The following is a 23,810-nucleotide window of genomic DNA, read 5'->3' as shown; positions in this document are numbered from 1 at the left end:
AAACAAACAAACAAAAAAACCACAGATTTTTATCTAAGATTTTCTAGCTTTTACATTTTTGCATGTTCATCTTTTTAGGTGGTTTATGTCTTCAAAAGAAACAAAAATAATTTTTTCACTGTATTTCTCTAGATGATAAAATTATAGATCCTTTCATTTCCTTCTATGAGTGAGACAACTGTGGTTAAAAACAACACTAAAATAAGACTGACAGATGCTGGACAGTCCGGGACTGAAGAGTGAATTCTCTTAGAACTTTAATCATCATATTTGACCTCAAATCTATGTCTTTCATGTATTTTTTTTATATGTGCACAGTGGAGGTTGGTCCTATGTGGTACATGGTTTGTGTCATAACACGTATTGTACCTTTGTTGCTGGAGCTCTGATTTTCCAACTTGCTGGTGCATGGAGAGCCCCAGAAGTGCAGGAGTTTGTCTCCATTGGACAAGTTGTCTGGCTGGCGTCCATCAATGTGGCTAGCAGAAGGTAGTGCCTCTGAGAAATACTCAGTACCAGAAATGAAAATTCATAAATTATTAGCTGCAGCAAGAATTAAGATTTCAAAATAGTTCAAAGGTTTGAGCCTGTAGGAGACAGCAATTTAGAAACTGGGGGAGCAGGTGACTGTAAAAAAACCCTGAGATTAGCCCTGCTCCTGCCTGAAATTAATAGTATAAGAGGGGTCAGTTTCATGCCTTATGCTGCGAAAAATCCTACTCCTACTCTTTTTTGTTCCATTGAATAGAAAAACCATCTAGCTGATACAAGTGTAATCGGCATAAATTTTCAACTGCAAATTAAAAATGTTCATGTGGAACAGTTAAGCAGGTGTACCTCATTCTGTGTAGTGGTTCCTGAGCATGCTCCTTTGCTATGATGCTATATTATAAAATGCAAAGTTGCATGACTGCTTGCTGGTACCTCTTGATTTTAGCCTGTGGGAAAGGTTGACAGTGCATAATGCCTGTGGGTTTCCTCGCTGAGTGTTTTTTACAGGGAAAGTGCCATGTAACCTCAGTGCTGTTATTCATGTGACAGTCCTTGGCCGGCGTGTGGAGGTGTGGAAACATCACAAGAAAACACGAAACAGCTTCCTAAATTAAGGTGTGTGATGGCCTGGCTGGTAGCGCTGCTTTCAGAAAGAGGAAACCACAAGCACCTGAGCAAGCTGTGGCTGATAAGGAGAGGGCTGGTGGGTAAGGACAGTTAGCCTCCTCACGGCAGGGGTAAAGCTCTGTGTGGCAGGGGCATTGCTCAGCCCTGTGCCTGCCTGGATGGTAGCTGGGAGATTACTCTGCGTGGGCTCATGCTCTGCTGCCTGTGGCATGAACACTCAGAGTGAAAGCTGTAAGTAAAACTTAAAAAAAAAAAAGTGGTTTGAGCAAGTGTTTCTGCCTGCATGTAGCCCTGGCAGTGAGGACCGTGGGAAGCAGGATTCATGCTGTGAAGTTGTTGTGATGTTGTGCAATAAAGGCATTATTGAAAGTAGGAGCTCGAGACGGGGCTAGGCGAAGTCATCTGGCTTTGTTTCAAGCCCATCTGGCTGGCTCTGAGGTTGAGCTTGAATGGCACAGGCACTGCGCTGCACTTGCAGGCTGCTTGAGGGAAAGAAGGCAGGGAGTCAGCCGAGTAGTCCTAGGTGGGAGACATAAATAGGGAGCCTGGTCAGAGGCTGAAGGAGAAAATTCAATGTATGGAGCAAAAGTGCGCTCAAGAGCCTCACAGTGCGTGCAGGATGTTTGACTTGGCTGTTGGCAGAGCAGAGGTTGGTGCAAGCAGCCTTGTGGCACGTTGTGATGTGCACCTTGGGCAAGTGGGAGCTGTCGTAGGATGCTTTTTTGTCCTCTCTTGGTCCAATTCGTGCCCCTCTGCCTCTGTCCTGCAAGGCACATGGAAACTAGGTTCTGCTCTCTTCTATTTCTCTGTGCCAGCTGATAGCCAAACCTCCCTCCGTTTGCAGAACGCAACTGCTCGCCATCTACATACATTTGAGCTCTGTGAAATGTGAAGACTTCAGGGTTAAGTACGTACCCTGCTCCCCTGTACACGCAGGGCTATGGGTTGCACAATCGCCTCTCTCTTTCCCTGTGCTGCCCCTTTTGCAACCTGTGCCTGTGCCACCGCAGCAGGCACTACTTCTCAACAGCGTGCAGCCCCAAGCCCTGTTTGTTTTGTGAACCATCCAAAGCCTGCACTGAGATGATTTATCTTCTCATCTGTTTTCCTGTGGTGCTCTCCCCACATTACCTAATTCCTGATCCTTGAAGGGATGCAGGTGTTAAGCTAAATCACCTTTGAGGGCTACAGACCTCTGAGTAGTTTGTTACAGCCTTCCTGATAGCCAGAAAGACAGAGGCTGTTGTGCTTCCCAAACACAGCCCTTGGTGCCACAGAGTGGGTGCTCTCCCAACCTGCTCGGTTGCCATTGCAGCATGGGGCAGAAACACAGGGAGAATTCACCTCTCTCAGGAAGTGCTTAGATTTGTCTGTCTGCATCACCATCCCTTCTCTTGCAAAGCATTATTTATTTACTGCCTTGAAAACCGGAACAAAGCATAAGCCTTTCTGCTGTCCTCGATCATCACGGCCTGTCCCAGGCAGTGAATGAAGCAAGGGATTTCCGTAAGAGGAAGCTTGGGCTCAAGTAAAGAGGTGGTGTCCCTTCCAAAAAGGAAAGGGGGTGAGTGGCTGCCACGCTTGTTGACCTCTGGACAGGTTCCTTACAGCCTTGGTGTTCTTTTCATGTAACTTACCCTGCTCTTAAGTCTGAGGAATGGTTGCTTGTGGCACTTTGCATTTTTAACTTCCGTGTTTTTTCTTAGAGGGTCAGTTTTAGATCTGCTGTCTCTCAGCAGGTAAATACATGAAAAAAATGTGGTGGTGGCACACAGGCTGGTGGGGGGGGGAGGTGCGTTTTGGTTGGGGTTTCAGATGACAACACAAACATTCTTAGTTTTGGGAGCAGTGGGGTCAGTAAAGAAATATACTGTGGTCCTAGATCTTCATAGCCTGCCACCCTTACCTGTCTTCCATTTTACTTCTCTTTCCTCTGTCATCTCCTGACATCTGGCTCCTGCTCCTCCCTCTTTCTGTCTCCCCCTCTCCATCCCAGCGGCGGCTCCTTTCTCCCACCCGCCTCGTACCGAAGGCGTGTGCCTGCTGCAGCAGCTGGATGTGGCTTTCTTGGGAGAGCAGTTTCCAGTCTTCCGTGGCTGTACACCTCTTGCAGGAATGCAGATGTAGCATTTCAGGAACTAAGCTGATGCAAATGAAACCTTTGAGTAGTTCTGTGTAACTGCTGGTGTGATTCGGGTGGTAGGTGTGGCCTGAGAAAGGGCCGTGGCTCACCTCAGCACCTCCAGGTACCGGATGGTCCGCTGTAAAAAGGAGGTGGCATTCCAGCACCGTCACAGCTCGGTGCTGCTGATGGCTTTATTGTCCTACTATAGGCAATTTATTTTCTTCATTTAAATTTCTCAAAGAGAAAAATGACTTTCATTGAAATATTAGGAGGGAAAAGCCTAGGAATTATTATTATTATTTTTTTCTACATCAGGTGTCTACGAAATGGAGAAAGCTTAGCAAGATCAGAAGAAAGCCAAAACCCTGCAAGTGGAAAGCCCTGAGCAAACCTAATGACTGTAGTTACCTTAAACACCGCACACCCGTCGGAGGCAGTCTTACTACTAGGATTCTCCTTACGCTCACGCATAACCCTTGAGCTAAGAGAACAAACTTTGCAAAACAAATTAGAGTGAGAGAGGTTGTCCTATATACGATTAATCTAATTCAGAGCTGATTCACTGTAGTGCAGAAAATGGCCTGAGCTCCTGGTACTCAGTATGTAAGCAGGCCAACTCCTTCATAATTAATTTCATCTCTTTTAAGTAACAGGGTGGGAGCAGACTGAGCTAAAAAGGATCTTGAAAATTTTGGATACTGCAAGATATAGTGCTCTGAACAACTGGTAGGCAGACTTAGAGGGAAGTACGCATGGTCTGCTTGCTTCTTGGTCACAGATTTGACCAGTTTGCGTGTTGTGTTTCCAGACTGTTCTGACAGTTGCAGGGAGCTTTTTATAAAATACGTAAATATCTGGAGATTTCTTCCCAAGGCAAACTGTGGTTTCTGCCACTGCTTTGATGGAGCATTATTCTTTCTGGCTAATCTTGTTCTGCTGGTGCAAAGGATGCGAGGTTTTGCTGCTTGGTGAGCTTGGGCGTTCCTCTCTCACCACCATTTCTGGTCCTCCAAAACCAGAACAGCTGATGAGCCTCAGCATTAGCAGGTCATTTGCCTGCTGTTAACCACTAAGGTGAAATCCAAGCTCTTTTGTTTGCATTTATTTTTTCTCCTTCCACCTGTAGGCTGAGGAGCTGTCTGGGTGGAAGGTGGGACAGGTGTGCTGGGAAGGAGTGGGATTTTAGGACTCTCGCCTCTGCTTAGAGGTCTCTGCTGCTCTGCCAGTGCCCTCCCCATCACGGCTGCTTGCTCCAACTTGTTTTCTATTGATCTTGCTCTTTCCTTACAGCTATTTTCCATGACATCTGTGGGCACTGCTTCTGCAGTTCTGCTTCTGAACAGAGCCTTAACTTGTAACTGACTCAAAAGCAAACTCAATTTCATGTGTGTCCCAAAACCTTGGATTGATTTGAGGTGAAAATTCCTTTCCTTCATTCTCCTGTTCTCACTTGCTGCCCATGTTTTGCTTTTTTGAGTGGGAGATGTCATTCTTTCTTCCCCTGAGATGGCACAATCTTCACTGTGTGGCTTTCTCAGATTTAGAGGTGAAAATTTTCTTGACAAACTGACATTCTTGCATTCAAATGCCAGTGTCCAAACAAATGCCTTGTTTCCTGTAATGCCTTATTTAATGAAGCACTGAATTAACTTTATTGTATTTATAGCAACAACAAAAATCTGCTGGAAGCTAAAATACTGAAGCTACTCCTCATAGAACTAGACTATGCAATAGCAGTTAAAAATAAGTTTGTCTTGATGCTTACATCATTTTTTCTTTCTCTCTCTAAGCATCCTGATATAATGGGCCGGTGGCTTGGACTGCTTCCTGCTCTCTGGCAAAAGAAGTCTTGTGATTTTTCACATCAGACCTAGGAAAGCTGTGTGAGTCTCCTGTACTCTGAATGAAATGCATGCTGCTCCTGAAAGAGAAGCAGGAAACTGAGCAAATGGAAGTAAGGATTGCTAAGCAGAACCTTATTTAAACTTAAAAACAAACAGAACCTTGATGCTTTCAGCATCAACAGGTGATGGTTAAACCAATAAGCAGTTAATTGCACTAATCACTTTATACATTAAGGCAGACATAGCAAGACATACTTTTTTTTTTTTTAATAGCTTTGATTGTTTTTGTCAATAGCAGCTGTATTTATTGAGGCTCTGGATAGATCTCCACAAGATTTGGCTATGATTTTGCAATTGTAAAGCAATTTCCAGTGTGGAAAGGTAGATTCTCTTGCACAAGGGACATGCCAAAAGCACATTAGTTAATGGCTGTGAATAGTCTACATGGCCTTGCTCCACATACTCTAAAGTGGGACAGGGCTAATTAAGCAAGTAAACTTACTGCTTATTTTTAAATGGCAAAGTAATTTGATTATGCCTGTTAAGCAACTAATTCCAAATGAATCTGAACAACCCCGTACCAGATTAAGGTGTGAACTCAGCAGTATCGTGACTTCATGGTACTGACTGCACCATTTGACTTGATGTTTTATATGAATCATCTGACCCAGAAACTCCATTTTACACCACGTTGTTTTTTTTTCCCCTAATCTAAAATGTGATTTTACCTTACATAGGTTCAATATTCCAGAGTCAGACTGAAAATAGACTCTGGTAGTGCAATCATTCTAACATGCTTCTGCTTGCTTATGTTAGCTGGGAAAAAAATAGATACACAACTAGTATCAACCTTTTGTTTTTAAGGTCAGTTTAAATAGTAGGATGCTGATTTCTGTATGGTGTTACTGTGCCACTGGTTTACATCCCTTTGATTTGCTTCTTGCTCTGCTACAACCATTTTTTCTAAGACCTAGGATGTTTTTTTTTTTTTTTTTTTTTTTTTTCAGCAAGAAGGCATGTTTCCTAACATAGCAGATGCTAAAGATATTTGGCTAATTAGCATTACTTTCATCTCCACTTCTTCCGTTTCTGTTGTTGATGAAAGGAAAGCTTATTAGAACTGACGACTTTGCTGTTAGCTGGTAACCTGGTTCCTGAAACAAGGGATGACAAAAGGTTAGCTTTAAATACTTCCTTCAGAAAAGGAAACAATACTAAGTATAACTTAGCCAGCCAACTTGGATGAGAGGTGACTCAGTATCTCAAATTTATGGGCAGTTTGTTTCTTCTTCTGTAGATTCCTTAGTGTCGGTTGCTAAATATATACATATATTTAGTAATATATAAATTACTAGACTTTAATAATTTGACTTCACTGTTCGGAACAGGAGACTACTATTATCCATTGTTCCAAGCTTCTGCAATACACACTTTTACTGCTTTGAATATCTTGGTTATCAAGAATCCAGTCATAAGTGTATGTCATCAACTTCTGAACGCTGTAGGTAGGCAGAATGACTTATGCAAGATAGTCTGGAGATACCAAAGAGACACAGCAAACGCTTACTTTATGCCAGTGGCAATTTTAAATTAATGGCTCTACTATCAAGTGGAATATGAATAGCATCTTTTTCCTAGGGTGGTTAAAGTACTACCCATGAACCAATATGTGTACAGGCCCCTATGCTTACTCTCCAGTGTTTCCTCTTTGTGTATTATAAAACAAGAGTTGGCATTGTGTTTTATAACTAGGCCCAGAAATGATCTACTGACATAGATAAAAGTATTGCCTTCTACACTGTCTGCTTCCTAGGATATGAAGGTGCCTGCACTTCTCCCTGTTTCTGAAGGACCTGTGACATGTAATATACCCGATGACTTCCAGTGAGGTATGAAATTGATGCATGTGTACTGTGGTCTAAGACAGAAGTTCTTCAGAGTATGTATTGTATTAGTATTTATTTTTTTCTTAAACAACAGAAATCTGTATTAAAAATATATATCTGTTAACAGGCCAAGAAAGAACTTCAGCTAGAGATCTACAAATCAGTGAACAGACGTTTTAGGCTCAGATCTAGTTTTAGATATTTCTCCAAGTGCTTGCTTCTGTGAATAGATATAAAATAACCTGCCAAGAAGTCATAACAGGGCATTTTAGACATACCATCATACTAGACCAGAACAGTACCTATTCATCTTGAGTGCTTAGGAAAGAATAACATAATGATATCATCACAGATGTCCCTTTAATACACAACTCTTTTCAAGCTTGGTAGGTGCCATTTTAACTCATTTGTGCTTTAGAAGTACTTCAATTAAAACAAAACAAAAAACACAAAACCACCAAATAACCCCCCAACCAGACTATTGTCAAGACTGAAGAGATCTAGAGCTAACTGCTGAACTCCTTTTGCAGAAACAGCTGAAATCAAAACAGATATACATTATCATATGTTTCTTGCCAGCAGAACTGCTGAGCAGAAAGCAAGAAGGTCCAATGCAAGATAAGGTCTTCCACTGTTAGACGCTCATTGATGTTTCTATAGAGCCATTAGATTGCTGAAGAAAGGGGTTAGGCTGAGGAATCTTTTTTTCCAGGAGTATTTTTTCCTTGGAGGGCTTCCATTTCAGACAAGCAGCTTCCAACACAGGACAGATACAGGACTACCAAGGACTGCAGGGATCTGGGCATTCCCGCAGGTAAGTCTCTGTATGACCATTATACACCTCCATCAGTGTCGTGCACACTGTCAGCTAATAAACAGGTGGGAAGAAGGAAAAAAGCCTCATTAGAGGAATTACTTAAAACAAAAAACAAAGACACTAGCTGAACAGTTCAAATAAAATGTGCGCTTATCTTATTTAACTAATTGCGTAAGTCTAATCTCGAGATCTGTTCACCAAGTCAACAACATGTAAGTAGCTTGTTCGCAGCCAAGAATGCTGCCTCCGCTGAATATAGTAACTTGTTGTTCAAAAAAAACCCAACCACCACCTCCTCACCATCTCAGTCTTTAAAAAAAAAAAAAAATACACACGAACAACAACAAAAAACCACTACTTCCCTTCCCATGCAGTGAAGGACAATGCACCTGAATCACGCACATGCAGGAAACCTTCCTGTACAACTCCATGCCCCTTCTCCCTTTTACTTTTTGCTCTGTCTTTCCAGTAGAGCTACTCTGTTCTCCTTAAAATCTAGTTTTAGTTGGGCTCAGGATAAGCAAACCTTCAGCAAGCTTATTTTGAAAGGAAATTATCAGGTGGAAGTCTTGTGGGAGGCCATTAAAGGCTTTTAGAAGGTAGACCGGTTTTATTTTTAACATTTAAATTCTAGCTTCACTTTTAATACCTTAAACTTCATTTACAGTACAAATTTAGCCCTCCCACAACCTGTCAGTGTGGTAAAAACTGAATGTATCACTGTGACCTCCTCCTTAGAAATGCAGTACTTCCTGGTCTGTTGCCCCTTTCACCCCTCTGCTCTAACCTTTCTGCGAAAATAGAAGCATTACCTTATTGAGGACAGGCTTTGTAGAGAGAACATCATAAATAGTTGGCAAGGAGATGTTCTGAAAGAAAGGAATACATTGATGTTAATGGCTATTAACCTGTTACTTAACACTGTGTAAATGCTGTGAACTGTACTATTTGTGACTACTTACATAGTAAGATAAACCTTTAAGAATACAGAAATACTGCAAAGACTTGTGTGGACTAGATTTCAATACTGCAGGGGAAAATTGAGTGGCAGTGGGAAAGTTAAAGCACACTGTCAGGTAGCAAACTAGTGAAGTGAGAAAACACTTAAACCAGGAGATACTTTGAGAAATATTATCTCTTTGCATATGCAGCAGCAGAAAATGCTTGTAGGAAACCCACCTACAGTAAGAGAGAGCCTGCAACTAAAAACCAAACATGTGAAGAGCCACCTGGTACCGTATTATCCAGAAGTGTAGACAAATTGTCACAAAGCCATTAGTCACTGTCATTACAGCTGTGCTTCCAAATGCCCTAGATATCAGATCAGTATAATAAGAGTTTCACAATAGCAAGGTTAGGTATTTGGAGGATGTTTACCTCTTGTGTTGTCTGGTTCAAGCACCTCATTGCAGGTGTTCTACGATTATCCAAGATCAGCGGAGGCTTCCAGCGATCATAGTTTGTTTCTAACACATACCACGTGCCCTTCTTTATATCAAGGCTGGAAAAGAAGTGTACATTTGTGTTTTGCTTCTGTTACTATACATTCAAAATACAGAACTGGAAGATTTTTTGGCTCACTACAGATATATTTCAGTGATGCTAAAGGACTGAGTTCTTACGCAACAAAAATCAAGACAAAAACCTGTGACAATTACTGGTGGAATCTGTCCTCTGCTGGAACGAGGAGTCAGGTATTAGGTCAACCATACTCACTCCCAAATATCCAGAGCAGCTGTCCTGGAACGAGTTATCACACAGCCTTCTCCAGAATTTTTTCCACCCAGTATAAAGTAAGCGGGAGCCAGCAGTCTTGTTTTTGCCAGTTTCTCTTTTGCATCCTGGTAGCTGCAAATAAAGTGGTGTTGGACTATTAAAGGCTATAAATGGTTCAAGTACTGAAGAAAGTTCACAGACAGGAAAAGTTTGGGTACACCTTTCTTCCCCTTTCAGGTACTGCATGAGAGATTATATCACAGTGAAAGAACGCATTTAAGTAAAGCCTCTCCACTGAGTTCATAGTTGCTGAGAGGTGTCTTTTGTCTGTTCTCTACATTAAAAATGAAGATGTGCTACAGCAGTGTTACTTTCTAACTAAATCATTTACTACATGTGAGCTTTGTGGTGGATGTATTTTGATGCAAAATGCTGTTACACATTCAGACACCAGTAGCTTCATTAGGGAAAAAAAAGTCAGAGAAAACAATTTTATAAGTCTTTCCCACCACCAGAGTACCAGCAAAACCAGAATTATTTAATGCGCAGGCTTCTAGGAAGGTATCAATATCATTAGATACTAAGCAGGTATTTACAGTATTCATGCCAGTCAGAAGCAAAACAGGGTAAAGCAGTAAAATGTTTACGTGGAAAAAAGCAATACCTTGTAGCATTCTCTAGTACTGCTCTGGTAAGAAAGCCCATCCACATACCATCTCTTCTCCCAAGAAACCACTCAAAGATACCTGAAAAATAGCACTGGTTACAATATATTTTTCAAAAGGTTCACTTGTGCTATTCTAACTTCCCTAGCCTTTAAAATGAATCGTGTTTTATCCTACTCATCTGGAATCTTATTGCTATTTGTGTGACTGTTAAAGGTAACTGCAATGTCTGAGGTCTGGAGGACTTGTACTGAAACAATGGAAGAATTACTCACCAGCTTAGCGTTACTCACCAACATAGCCACCATCCAGACTGAAACGCTCGTTCATTGTCAGAGTGAACAAATCCTGAAAAGCATTAAACAAATCAACCTCCATCTGTCACTAACCCATCAGTATCAGTAACAGACAAAAGGCAGTGTTGCAATTTACATGCCAATTGAGCTTCTTGTCCGTTAGACTACTCCCCACTGAGTAAAGAGCTGCAAGACCAACCCTATGTGGAGAAGAACCTCATTAGTATCTGCTTCAGGAAGTATAAATGATCATTCGTCATTTCCTGACCTAGCATAGCATGTACGTGTAGTTTGCTGGACTGCTAATCAAGTCAAGCCTCTGGCCGTTTTTCTCTTTTTCCATGTTGTATGACTGAATCACCACCTCCCCTTGCTGTACTTTCTTCTCAGAGCTCCAACTACTGTTCTAGTTTGAAGGCAGAATTTTAAGTGCCTATGCTAAGTAAACCCTGCCACGTTGCTGCTTTTCATATGGGCATGCAGCTGCACATAATTCGTCGTGCACTACTTGCAACACAATTCAGACTCACATCCCAGGCCTCTCCCAATAGTGTTTCTTTCAGAGGAAAGTTAAATTCAGCCATATTGAATCATTTTCAGAATAGAGTCTTGTCAGTTTACTGAGATCAGAAGACAAGAATAAATTGATGCAATGCCAATGCTCTACTACGAAAAGAGCCAACTGTAATAGAGGATAATGGCAGAGGATGTAGAAAAGGAAGAGCTGCGGTAAGCCAAAGTTCTCTGCTCAAGTTCTCTGCTGCTGGTTTTTAAGGTCTAGATAAAAACCAGATTTAAGAAAAGAAGAAGAAAACAGCATTGCATTTTCCAAGAAGAATTAGAGAACTGAAACAGCACAAGTATGTGGTTTCACCTCTGGGATCACAGCACTGTCCTTCCATTTGCTAGTGAGAAACAACAACCGCTTCAGCGCTTTATAGTCACTCATTTGTATGTTCAGAATTCAACATATGTTTAGGGATTGTCCAAATGCGTTCCATTTAGCCCAAATTCTTTTAGACGGAACAATGCAGCACTGTTTCCTTTCATCTTTCTTCAAATATCTATACTGTGTACTAAAGCAATTAGCTCACTAATCAAAATATCACAGTACACAGGATTAAAGTAGGAGATTTACATCTTAAAGGGAAGCTTGCAGCATTATTAACAAACTGACAGCCTCCCCCACCATACTTACTGGTTTGACTCCGGACACCATGCCAATATAGCCTGCAAAATTTGTAGACCTAAATACTGTTTTGTTGTTTCTCTGGAAGTCCAAGTTTACCACTGTAGGCTTCAGTTCCCGAGTCAGAGTCCAGGAATTGTTTTTAACGTCCCACCTGAGGAAGATGGCACAAAAATTTGAATTTTTCCCTCCCCCAGTAGCTTTTAAAGCTTGTAATTACAAACCATGGGTTTCTTGTGTGTGATGCCTGTGCTCTGATCTTACTCATACCAATAGACAGTATTGCTCAGTGGTTACCTGAGCAGCATGAGCAAGGGACAACCAGAAAGTCTAAATGCGTGGGCAGTCAATGAAGAGAACCAAGTTTTAGTGAGACCAACAGCACAAATACTACTCTGTATTAAACAGCACCATCAGTATAGCTGGTTTGTTTTAAGGTAATGATGATGGTAACTTCTCAATGATAATTTAATTCTATTCCTACTGCCAGGGGGAAGCCACTACAATACTGATTGTGACACTGAACCTGTTTTATTCTGAAAGCATACGTTGTTTGTGCTGCAGCAGAATGAACCAGTTCCCTCAAACTCTTTCATTTCAAAGGCAGAAAACAAATGCGTGCAATTGGATTTGTTCTACATGATGGGAAGACCCAGTGACAGCTTGTAAGGTAAGCCAGAGCAATCTGTATGTGAGGAGGTACTAAGGAATACTTAATAGACAATTACATTCTCTGGAAATAATCCAAGTTCTGGGAACAGCTTTGCAAAGTTGCCTTAATTTTCAGGGAGCACATTCCCAGTCTTTCTGGCACATGGGAGTAGTTGCACACAAGCCTATTAAGGGATAGGTGCAATCACAGTTGACGGTATCTGACTATTTGACAGGCAGCTGAGAAGTTTAATGAACTTGTAAATTCCACCTGAACATTAACAGTCATCTGAGTAAGTGACATTACAAAATATACTGTAATATAATAAAGGCATACATGGGAATATGAATATACTCAGAAAACAAAATGAAATACTCAATTATGAAGTGTGAAATGAGAACTAAAAGAGAATCCAGTCAAAGTTTGTATGTCAAGAAGTGATAATGCCAGATCCATGGAATATAAATCACCGACTTTGAGCAGAAATGATGATAGAAAATGCCAGTGAAGCACAGTACAGAAACTGCGGGGATAATTTGGAAACAGCAAACAAACAAACCCACCCTCGACCAACCCCCATTTCACTGCACACCCTAAAATTGATGCTTCTGTCCCATCACTTCATGAACAAGATACACTGTGCCTCTGAAATAAGGTTACACAGACTGTTCTTTGCTAGAGATGTTTGAGATGGATTTAACTGCAGCTGAGAAAGCACTCAGTAACAACAAACAATTGTTTTTGCAAAGTCATTCCTTACAACTGCAAAGCAGCTTGACATGTGATCACAGAACAATCCTTTTGTTCATTTTAGCCTTTCTTCCACAATATGTAATGCAGACTTGCTTGTCACTGTTTCTAACAACGTTCAATTATGCTCAAGGAAGGCATATAGAAATCTACTTGGCTGACTTTCTAATCTCTTTTTCTTTTTTAAACCCAAAAGGTACAAGTTTATGTACTTACCCAAGGAAGAGTCCAAAATCCAAGTTTCTGGCATGATAAAGCTTCCCTTCAGTAAAATGAAAAAATAAGTAAATATATACATACAAACTTTCCTAAAGAAGAAGACAAATATCAGTTTAGAAAAAAGAGAAAACACACATCAGCAGGGAAAATACCACTGCATAGTTTTCCTTTTTTTAAGCACAGAACAATGGTTGTTTTTTCCTGTTTTACCCAGAGTAATGTTTTACCTAATAACTAAAATAATAACCTAATAACTGAAATCAACCAACTTTTAAAATCACTATCTCAGCCTTATATACGTTCCAAATTGTTAATCCAACAGTAATGTTGGATTAACCTCCAGCTTTCTCTGAAAGTGAGACTTTTGTTAAGCCTTCTGAGAATCCTTCAGAAGTTTCCTAAATAGGAACAGATGCAGACAAGGGCTGCAGAACTGATTTAGAAAATGAAACCATCTCTTATTTTCACTCCTTCCTGCCATAGAACAAAACCAAAAGCACAATTCTGGGATACATTACCTGTTTTATCTTCTGCCACTATTGAGGTACACACGGTAAAAATTTCATAAAAGATGTTAAAAATAACAATTTCCCCTAGAAAAGAAGAAAAAGAGTAATTTGAAACTTTTGCTAAAAAAAAAATAAAATAGAAAAAAGCATACTGCAAAGTTCAGCATTCTATCCTATTTCTCTTAAGAATTTATTTAATCACATTTGATATTTAAAATGACCAGTTCAGCTTCCTGACAGGCCAACAGAAAGATGAAAATCTCTTGGCCTTCTGCCTTCCCATATAGAAAGCTGACAGTCACTGCTACTTCCTACTCTGGAAACTTCAAAACAAACTGTAAAATTCTCTTTAAAGAAATAAGCTGCTATATGCACAAGTTCTCCCTTGCAAGAAATGGGCGTCTGGCTCATATACAAAGAAGCAGTGGGAGCAGGTCTGTGAACCTTCTCTGTCTAGATTCTGGAAGAATTCAGTGTCTGCTTCTTGCCTGGGATTACATTTCTTCTGCAGGGGGTGCAGAAGACAGGCAGGAACATGTGATAAGGATCTCAAAGGAGAGAAAGCACAGCATGAAAGCGAGCCTCGCCTTGGTACATCAACAGCAGATGCAGCTGAACAGGCAACCAAAGAGAACCAAAGAATCCCCAGATTCCAGGTGCACAGAAGCCAGAACTCCCTCCAGTTCCCAAAGCTCAGGGGTAAGAAGTTACACAGAGAAGGCCCAGCCTAATAAAAGGGTTATGTGATTCATTGCCATTCCCTTCTAAAATACTGTTTTCACTTAGTATGGGATGGAATTTATTGCTTTATTCTACTTAATTAATAATTTATTTGTTGAAGTCACAGCTTGAATACAACTATACAGCAGATTTTTAAATATACTACTTTTAAATGAGTCTAGATTCCTAGTTTTCCATTATGTTAAGAAAATATTGAAGACTATTACCCAAAGGAACTCCAGATGAATTTGCAATCCCTTGGAGCTCTTCATTGAAAGGATACGGAAGTGTTTCGGTTAGGTGTGACTGAAAGGAAAAATTTTATATGTTGTTCGTGTAAGTAAAGGCTATTTGGTTATTTGAAACAAACCTCTCCCCATTCTTAGCACTATAAAAATAAGTATTTAATTCTTCTACAGTCTGTAGAACTTGAGGATGTTTGTAGAGCACTTGGAAGAAAAGTACATACTTATGGAAAGAAAATACTATTTACCAAAATATTGACAAGTGAGCAATGGAGATTAGCACAATATCTAATTATTGTTAGCAGCAATAGACAGCATTAGCAGGACAGCAATAGCAGCATTAAACAGGACTCAACAAAAGAGTTCAACTGAAACTGAGCCTGAGGTTGTCCGTATTTAAGGGAATCTCTAACATTGGCATGACTACCCTTATATGGTAGCTTTATGTCAAAATAGTGTATATGCCCAGTATGACTAATTCAAACTTGAAAAGTTCTTGGAAAAATTAAAAGAGGTGGAGATAAGCATTTTAGGATTGATGGCTTCAGAGTAATTTAACTCTTCAAAATAACATTTTTGTTCTGAATAATCCAAGAGGAAAAATTATTACATATAAAGGTCTTTATTGCCAAAAATTAGTAGCATTTTAATTCTGGTACTCAGAGCACACAGTAATAAAATAATTAAGCTGAAAGTACTTACTACTTTGTGATCCACTATGTCAACAATTTTGCCACTAGGAAAGAAGGTATTTGCTATATCTTTTATATTCTGGACTACAGTCTTCAACTAAAAAGAACAAAGGCTTTTATTGAATAGAAGATCTTGAGCATAACAATTGCTAGAATACTAACAAAACTCTTTCACATACTTTAACATCTTGTTAAAAAACACATATATTTAAAGAAAGTGCTAAATATGATTTTGCTGAGAAAAACACTCCCCACTGCCCATTTAAGAGTTAATTTCCAAGCTTTCTTCAAATAACATTCTAGATCAGCATCTACATATCCCTATTTTGTTTAGAAAAAAAAATTACAGGAAAAGGCCATTCTTGTATTCTGCTCATGTGATCGTTTTTTAATATTCTGCACTGTTCCATCTTTTAAACATTAATTATGAGCTCTTTGCTTAAGCATTGATATTTTTAAATTTAAAAAAAAAAAAAAAAAAAAAAAAAAAAGACGACGACTAGATAGCTTCCTTAGGAAAGTACAGTAGAAAAAGCTTTGTTTGCAATATGAGAATGGCCACAATGACAGATCACCACACTATGGGATGTAACTCCAAAATGTACGGTAAAACCCCAAAATGTATGGTAAAACCTTTCAGCATTTAAGATGCAACCTCAAGCTTCCAAAACCCACTTGTACAAATTGAAAATAAAAACCTTATTGAAGACTTTTAAAATAAAAATCGTAAGTAGAATTTGTCTAACTTTCTGAGTTGAAAGGTCAAAGTCAACAGCAATACAACACATAGCAAAACCATCAATAGCAATATAGCCCTAGCCTTTTTAGTGAAATTTAGTATTACTGAATTGCATTTTCAGCAATCTTCAGGAGAACAGCTATAGCCTGAAAAAGCATCAAGTATTTTAAAGGTTATTTACCCTGTAAAAACCCCAGCTTTGCAACTAACACCCCTAAAAAGGGTGAGACATTCTTCATTTCCCTCCACCATTTCATCATCTCACCCCACATTTTCAGAGAAGTGTGGATGCATAGAGAAAGGATGCTGTCTCAGTTTCACTTCTGCTTACCGAGGCTGTTGCTTTGATATACTCCTCGTCTCGTGCTGTATTACTTCATGACTAAAGACCTTTTATAAATTAAAGTCTGCTTTATGTTGCACCATTTTCATTTGTCTGTGCCCCAACCGTTAGCGCCCCTTGTTCAAGTGTTGAACAGAAGAAAGTTCAGTCAAACAATTACCATATTCTAGAACCATTTTAAACATAAAATAGAAATATTCTATTCTATATATAAACTAGAATAAAAATAATAGAATTTCAGCACAGTATTTCTTATAACCTTTTCAATAATAAAAGGACACATGCCAGTCACAGAAGCTATGCTGAATGGTAAGCTCTGCTTTCATACCTCTGTCTTTTTGTCACGCATCAACTCATCCCATCTTTTGCTGGGAGGCAAATCAAGATTTATGATATATGTGGGTACATTCCCTTTGAACCTAAAAGAAAAGTGACAGCGCAGATTTATAGGAAGTTTGAAAATACATCTGACAAAACAAGCGCTTTTCACTTGTAACTGGTATTTTCTGTATCTGTAATGCGAACAAGTCTCAACAAAACACGAATTGCTGACACTTGCAAATCGCTACTTTTCTGCAATTAGTTAGACAGGTCCAAACAGATTACTTACGTTGGTCCTGACGGAGGGTACGTTTTAGTCTTGCAGTCTTCTCCATACTGTGAAGACAGTAACAGATTACTGCTTAGCTTCTTTGTTACAATATTTTATTGTTCTAGAAGACTTAGTTTTGATTTGGACCTTTAAGATGAATCAACTGATTTGATCTATAATGACTCAATAATAAAGGAAGTGAAAGTGTTGGGACTTTGGAAAAGGAGGAGAGGAGAATAAAAGAGGCAATGGGTGAACTGCAACTTCCATATGCTACCTGACTGAGCTTCAGGTCACCAGTCCAACATAGCCCAAGATAAACCCAAGTTTACAACGAATGTACAAACCCATTTTTATGCAATGTGACTCAAACACATGACCATAAGAGCACTTTAAAAGCATTTTATTCAGAAAAACTCAGGCATCTTGAGTCTTGGTATGGGCCAATTTGTTCTGTGTAGTGAGTTAGTTTCACTTTATAATGCCATTCATAAATATGTTCAGTATTAAGCTTCACCTACATGGATATACACACCAGCATTATTAAGGCATGTATTACCCGCTGCAATACAAACAAATGCCTGTTAGTCGCATTTGGGCTTCAAACCAGCTGAGCACAGACCGCATTTGCCCCCCAAGCTACTTAAGCACATCACCCTTCCCCCACTTCCTTGCTGATTTCCAATTTTAATGTGGCTGCGGCAATTAGATTAGTAACGAGTCCTTGTAACATGCTCCACAATAAAAACAGGCAGGATCTCCAGCAGCTGTGCATCCGCGTTCAATAAGCTCCCTAATGGCCACGTTAGGGCTAATCACACGGCCTGTTCTCAATGCCACGATCTACAAAACGCACCAGCTGACACAGTGCCACCACCTTTAAGCACTGGCACAATTTGTTACAATGGGAAATGGGAATTTTAAAGTCACATTGATTTTTATGCATTATCACAGCATTTTCTTTTTGTGTGGGTTCCAGGGGCTGGGAGAAAGTGCAAGGTGAAGGCTGGCTTTCCCACACATATGGCTAGCAGCTATGCCCTTCCTAGCCCTCAGTGCAGTTAAAGCCTCGGCATTGCTGGAACAAAAGTCAGCCACAAGAACCCATTTAATTTTCAAAACGAGGAAGTTTCAAAATGAGGAGGGTGGGAGAAGATATCAGGTGACTAATTAGGCAACAAAAGTCAGAGGCTTCATGCAAAGACAAGCATATGACAGTATTAAAGCAACTGTCTTGGGAAATTTTCCATCCGTCAGTACTAAAATAAGTTAGAAAAAACTATGTCCCATATACATCCTACTGCAATGATTGCACAAATTTGAACCTTCTGGAGAAATCTGCTGTCAAGATCTGCTTCCTGACAGGTGACGGCTACAACCAAAAATAATCCCAAAGGGTCCCTTTCCCACCCAGCAGGTAGGCTGTCTTCAACGGGAGGACAGGCTACAAGTCCTGGGAACAGGACTGGTGCCAGGTTAAGAGGAACACACACTCGTGTAAGTGATGAATTGCACATGAACAGGTTTAGGTTGAGATTGTCACGTATTTAATGAACTTCAGCTTGGAAATCCTGCTTCCTGGAAAGGTTACTGACAGTTTTCTCTGTCAAGGAGTTTGTACTAAGCACTGCTGGATCCTTCCACCATAAAAGCTCAGTTATCTGTCAGCACAGTCTATCTGTGCTGACAGCACAGAGCAAACAGTGGTGGCCAGGCAAACTGATTTCAGAGTGCTGTTCCAGGTACTAATTGTTATCTCATTCCTATCTCCCCTGAGATTTTAATCTTGTATATGATGCTATTTTTGTCCTCTGCAGTCCTCTGCAACCTAAGCCACAAAAGAGGTGAGGAAAGGAACAAAGGAAGAGTTAAAAGAGAGATATAGAGAACAGAGAAAATATCCCGTCCTTGTATCTCAGTAATTTCTGACTTCTTACCTGCCTATGTATAGAGCAAGCTAAATAAACAATGCCCCTTCTACATCTCTCAAACCTGCAAGTGTTGCTTAAGACATCTGATGAAAGCCAAGATTATTAACAATTTTTTTACATAAACTATTATATGCTGGCAGACAAATAGTAATCTAAAAGGATCTCAAAACAAATCAGAAAAAAATAATATATATATATTTCAATAAATTTCTGCCAATGGACAGAAAACTGTTTTCTTTTTCTCTTTAACAAGGTTAAAAAAAAAAGAGAAAGTCAACTTTTTAAAAACACTTCAGTGTAACTGAGCTTCCTGCCTCAAGAGGCTGATGTCACAGCCAACCATTCGTGAGCTGGTGCAGTTTTCCTGGGTCTTCAGAAAGATCAAACACTCCCGCTGCTGCACTAGATTTCTAATTTCCAGCACAAACCTAACTAACTAGCTATTAACCTAGCTAAAACCTAACAACTATTTGTTGCTTGAGGGACTCTTTACCAGAAAAACCACCAGGCACTTTCTATCACCAGGACGGAATAAGCAGCTGTGAGGTTAGTGCTGCGTCAGCGAGATCCTCCCCTCTGCAGAGGCTTGACACTGGAAGAGCAACAACACTGCCCAGGAGAAGCACACGCAGCCTCCTAGCACCAAGGAGGGGATCACCTTTAGTTTCAGGCTTTACAAGCTGCAGGTGGTCTCCTAGGAACAGCCAGCAGAAGCTCCCTAGCACAAGGAGGTCACTCTGAGATCACTTTTCAAACATTGAACATTCCTGTGAGGAGTACAATTATTCTCGAAAAGTGATTAAGTGATGTCTATCCCTGTTTTTATTATTAATAAAGTCACCTTTCGCTAGTAGGTTGTGTATTTTCATTATCTGATGTACAGCTGACTTTAGAATTTGTAGGCACATAATGATACAAAAATGGATGCTTAGCAGCAAAAGACCAAAACGCTAAAAGAAAAAGCTGGCAGTGGGGGAGAAAGACAATGTGGCATGGGGAAGGATGGAAATAATAATTAAAAAAAAAGGAAATAATACAAAATAGTTTTGTTATGGCCTATTCTATGAACAAAGTAGAGTGGAGCAGAAACCAAACAGCTAAGAAACTAACACAGTGAATTGCTGCCTGGAAAAACAACAACAAAACTACCTAATAACAGTTATTATTCACTGTAGTAAAGACAATTAATGCATGGTTTATAACCGCTGAGTTATTAAAACCTTGCCTGACTTCATTAATATAAATAGGTTGAATGTAGCTTGTCCTGTTTAAACAATGCTCTCGCTAAGACTTTCTTTATTGCCCTCAAAAATGTTTTTGACATAGACGGTCATCTCGTCTCCTCCCTTAATATTCAGTGCTTTTTATCTTCCTATTTCAAAATAGTTATAAAACACTCTTCATGCTGTGAAATACTGTCCTGTAGTTAAAGGACACGACATTCGCTCTGTCAGACAAAATACCCTGTTCTATTCAGCATCTTTTGGTCCGTGAACCCTGTGGTCTAGAACATTTTCATCTCTGCTCCTCTCCCCTGGCAGGACAGTGCCGACATCCTGCCGTGCTGCAGCACTCCAGGTGACGTTCACCTTTCTGTACATGGAAGTTCAAAGTCCTCCGGCAGCACCAAAGACATGGGATCCAAGCCAATTTAAATCACGTTTTGGACAGAAAAAAACAACCAGTGTGGCTGCAGAGACCTACCCAAAGCTAAAGGGAGTGAAAGTCTGCAGAAGTGTGATGTGTTTCATGGCGTAATTCACAGCATTTGGGCGGCGTGTTCTTTGCTAACAAAAAGACAAGAACCCGAGCAGCTGCATGGAGGACCAGGGAGCGTTGTTCATCCCTCGGTGACCGTGGCAGGCCAGCAGCTGTGGCACAAACCAAACACCCGAGCCTGAGGTCTGGCTGCCCAGCAGCACCACTTGCAGCCTGGACACCCCGTGGCTGCTGTGTAAGCGTGAGGATTTGCTGAGTGCGATGGGACACAGGAATGTGCTGGTAGCTGCCACCTTCCCCTCGCGGAAGAGGAGGAGATTTGGGAGCTGAGGAGGTGAAGGCGTGCTTCGGGAGTGAAAACCAGCAGGAAGCACGAAGGGCTCTGCTCATGCACTGAGGAGGGGGAAGCCAGCCCTGTCCACACACAAACCTGACATTGCCTCTGAAGGTGAAATACTTCGGCTGGGACAAAAATAGTAATAAAACCGGGAACCCAAACCCACCTGCTCTAAACTTCTCCTCTGGGATGAAACGACAGCAAGCGCACTAAGTAGGTTCAAAAGCGTGTGTACTTGTAGCAAGCCCTTCATTTTCCTTTTGAAAAGCGACATTTGGGTGTAACACCGCAGCGTTTGTTCGACTTATTTACAGGAAATACGCCGCAGCTACAACAAGGCGGGTGGGGAGCACGTAAATCAAGCCCGATAAACACCAAAGCAAGCGACCACCGCCGCCAGAGCGCCGTCTGCCACCACAGCCACCCAACACCTGCAACAACGAAGGAAAACGAAGGCGCCGCCGCCCCGTCTCCCCTGTCCCTGTCCCTGTCCCCTCAGCAGCCCCGCCGGGCCTCGGCCGCGCCCTGGGACTCACCGGGTCCGGCGCTAGGACAAGCGGCGCCAGGACGAGCAGCGCAGCGGGCGGCAGCAGCGCCCGGCCCCAGCCCGCCGCCATCCTCCTCCTCCTCCTCCTCCCTTCGCTTCCCTTCCCGGCTGGGCTGGGAGCGCCGGTCATGTGCGGCGCCCCACATGACAGCCGCCCGCCCCGCCCGGCCCTTTCCCGCCCGGCCCTGCCGTGAGGGGGCGGTGGCAGCCCCGGGACGGCGCCAGGCGGGGCCCAGAGAGGGGCCGAGCCCTCCCCGTGCCTCAGCGGTGGGCTCCGGGCCCCCTGCCCCGGCTGTGCCGAGCCCTGGGAACCCCCCCCCCCCTCCTTCCCACCACCGCCCTTTTATTTTCGTTTTGGTAAAGCAGAGGCTTGGCTTTCAGTCATGAGTTTAAAAAAAAACACAAACCCCACACACCCTGTTTCTGGTGTTCATTCCCCCTCCACTCCCTTTTCAAAGCTTTCCCTGGGAAATGAGGTGCTTCCCCGACAGGCTCCACTCTCATTTTCAAGTAATGACAGCATTACCACCTTCCCTTGCCTTAGCTGCCCTGACCTGTTCGCATTCCAGCAGCGGCAGAAGTTTATTACCTGGAAATTTCTCAGAAACACAGTAAATCCAGTACCACAGAGTACTCTTCACTTGCTGCACTAGCTGAAAAGCAGGCAAGGAAGGATCTTGCAAACCAACAGTGGAAAAAACCTGTAATGTGTTTAACCAATTTTTGTTCTAAGACTGATATGTTAAAAAATAAAACCCTAAAACAACAGCTGCAGAAGTGGCCAGCTGCACCATGGACCTGCCAGCAGCTGTGGCAAAGGGAAGCTGCTAGGAAAGCATAATGCGAGGAAAACTTCTCCAGCAGCTCTGCTCAAGAAAACCTGAAATAAAGTTGTGTCTCTCAGGCAATGCTAAGACCAAACCTGTGGCACCAGTTTTCACTTTGTATAGACTGTGATGTTTAATTGCTCTCTGTGCTTGGGAGATTCTCAAGCAGGCAGTTTTTATGGTAATGGGAGATGCAAGGCAGTCACCTTCTGCAGGAGGAAGGAGGTTCTTCTGCCTTGCCTGCTTAGGGATGCAGGAAAAATGCACGCGCAGCAGGGAGCACTTCTACTACAATGAGAATCAGAGAGTATTAGATCCATCCCCCTACACATTGCCTATTAGTTATTTGCTACTATAAATAAATGTTATATTTGTTCTAATATGAAGTACAAGTCAGCATCAGAGTAAGACGCATACTACAAACAGCTTACTATGAAAAGTATTATATTATTGTGAACAGGTGAGTGTATAATCTAAATGTTAGCAACAGACACTGGAAAAAAAAAGTCCTGCATAAATATTAAAAACGCTCTAGGACCTCTGTGTTTTAGTTTACATCTCATGCCTTATCTAGTGCCCAAATCAGGTTCTATACATTGTATCTTCCTATGCACAAAGAAAACAAGCAATACATTCTTTAATATCATGATTTAATTGGCTATGCGATTAATTCTTATATGAAACAGAGAGTGGCAAAAAAAATAAAGTAAGTCCCTGGCAGATGGTTAATTGGACGGTTGCACGGCGTTGCAGAAACAGGAAAGGATAAAATAAATGCATTATAAGGTGTGAAAGCCTTGGGCAAATGGAGGGTGTGCAACAGTGTGTAGGAAGAAATCAGCTCAAAACTTAAGCTTAGAATTGCACAAAACTTTAGGTGTCAAGCAGAAGAGTATTATATGCTCAAGGAAGAAGGTATAGAACCAATCAAGGGATTTAAGAAAGAAGGAAAATTACAGAGTAACGCAAGAAGCTTGAGATTTTTGTGACAGTGTCTTCCACAAATAGGAAATGAAGCAGTATATGTAGGCCCCAGACTTTTTTTTTTGGTTGAAAACAAATACCTGTAAGACAATTTTATATTTACTTGCATGTACATGAATATGTTATGGTCTATGGTGATAAATAACCAGATTAAAACAGACCTGCTATTTTCTAAATACGCAGCACCTTTTGCTTAAATTTATTTTCTGGGGCACAGTTTAAATGCTTTAGGAAATTTACCTTTTGGACATTTTTAACTGCAGAAAAGCAGTAAGAACTTTGGGAAACTACAAATTCTGAAGAAAAAAATGTCATGGTCATGTTACACATGCATGACTTACTTTTTT

The 23,810-nt window shown here is 41.1% G+C and overlaps 1 protein-coding gene and 1 long non-coding RNA gene across 2 annotated transcripts; one reads left to right on the top strand and one right to left on the bottom strand.

Moving 5' to 3' along the window:
• Positions 1-474: 474 nt before the first annotated feature.
• LOC137856262 (uncharacterized) lies at positions 475-6,394 on the top strand. Its single transcript, XR_011096319.1, has 3 exons — positions 475-1,350; positions 5,035-5,198; positions 6,096-6,394. It is a non-coding gene; the product is annotated as an uncharacterized lncRNA (long non-coding RNA).
• A 636-nt stretch (positions 6,395-7,030) lies between these two features.
• ASAH1 (N-acylsphingosine amidohydrolase 1) lies at positions 7,031-21,815 on the bottom strand. Its single transcript, XM_068681458.1, has 14 exons — positions 21,642-21,815; positions 17,137-17,183; positions 16,855-16,945; positions 15,455-15,541; positions 14,735-14,813; positions 13,797-13,871; positions 13,276-13,321; positions 11,667-11,811; positions 10,466-10,520; positions 10,172-10,253; positions 9,508-9,639; positions 9,169-9,292; positions 8,604-8,660; positions 7,031-7,842 (listed from the first exon to the last, which is right to left on the bottom strand). The coding sequence occupies exons 1-14, from the start codon at positions 21,780-21,782 to the stop codon at positions 7,753-7,755; spliced, it is 1,251 nt and encodes a 416-aa protein (XP_068537559.1). The 5' UTR covers positions 21,783-21,815; the 3' UTR covers positions 7,031-7,752.
• Positions 21,816-23,810: the final 1,995 nt, after the last annotated feature.

This window comes from Anas acuta, chromosome 4 (assembly GCF_963932015.1).
Source record: "Anas acuta chromosome 4, bAnaAcu1.1, whole genome shotgun sequence".
In the NCBI taxonomy this organism is placed as follows: Eukaryota; Metazoa; Chordata; class Aves; order Anseriformes; family Anatidae; genus Anas; species Anas acuta.
The sequence above is the reverse complement of the archived record's forward strand: the minus strand, read 5'-3'. Positions and strand labels throughout refer to the sequence as shown.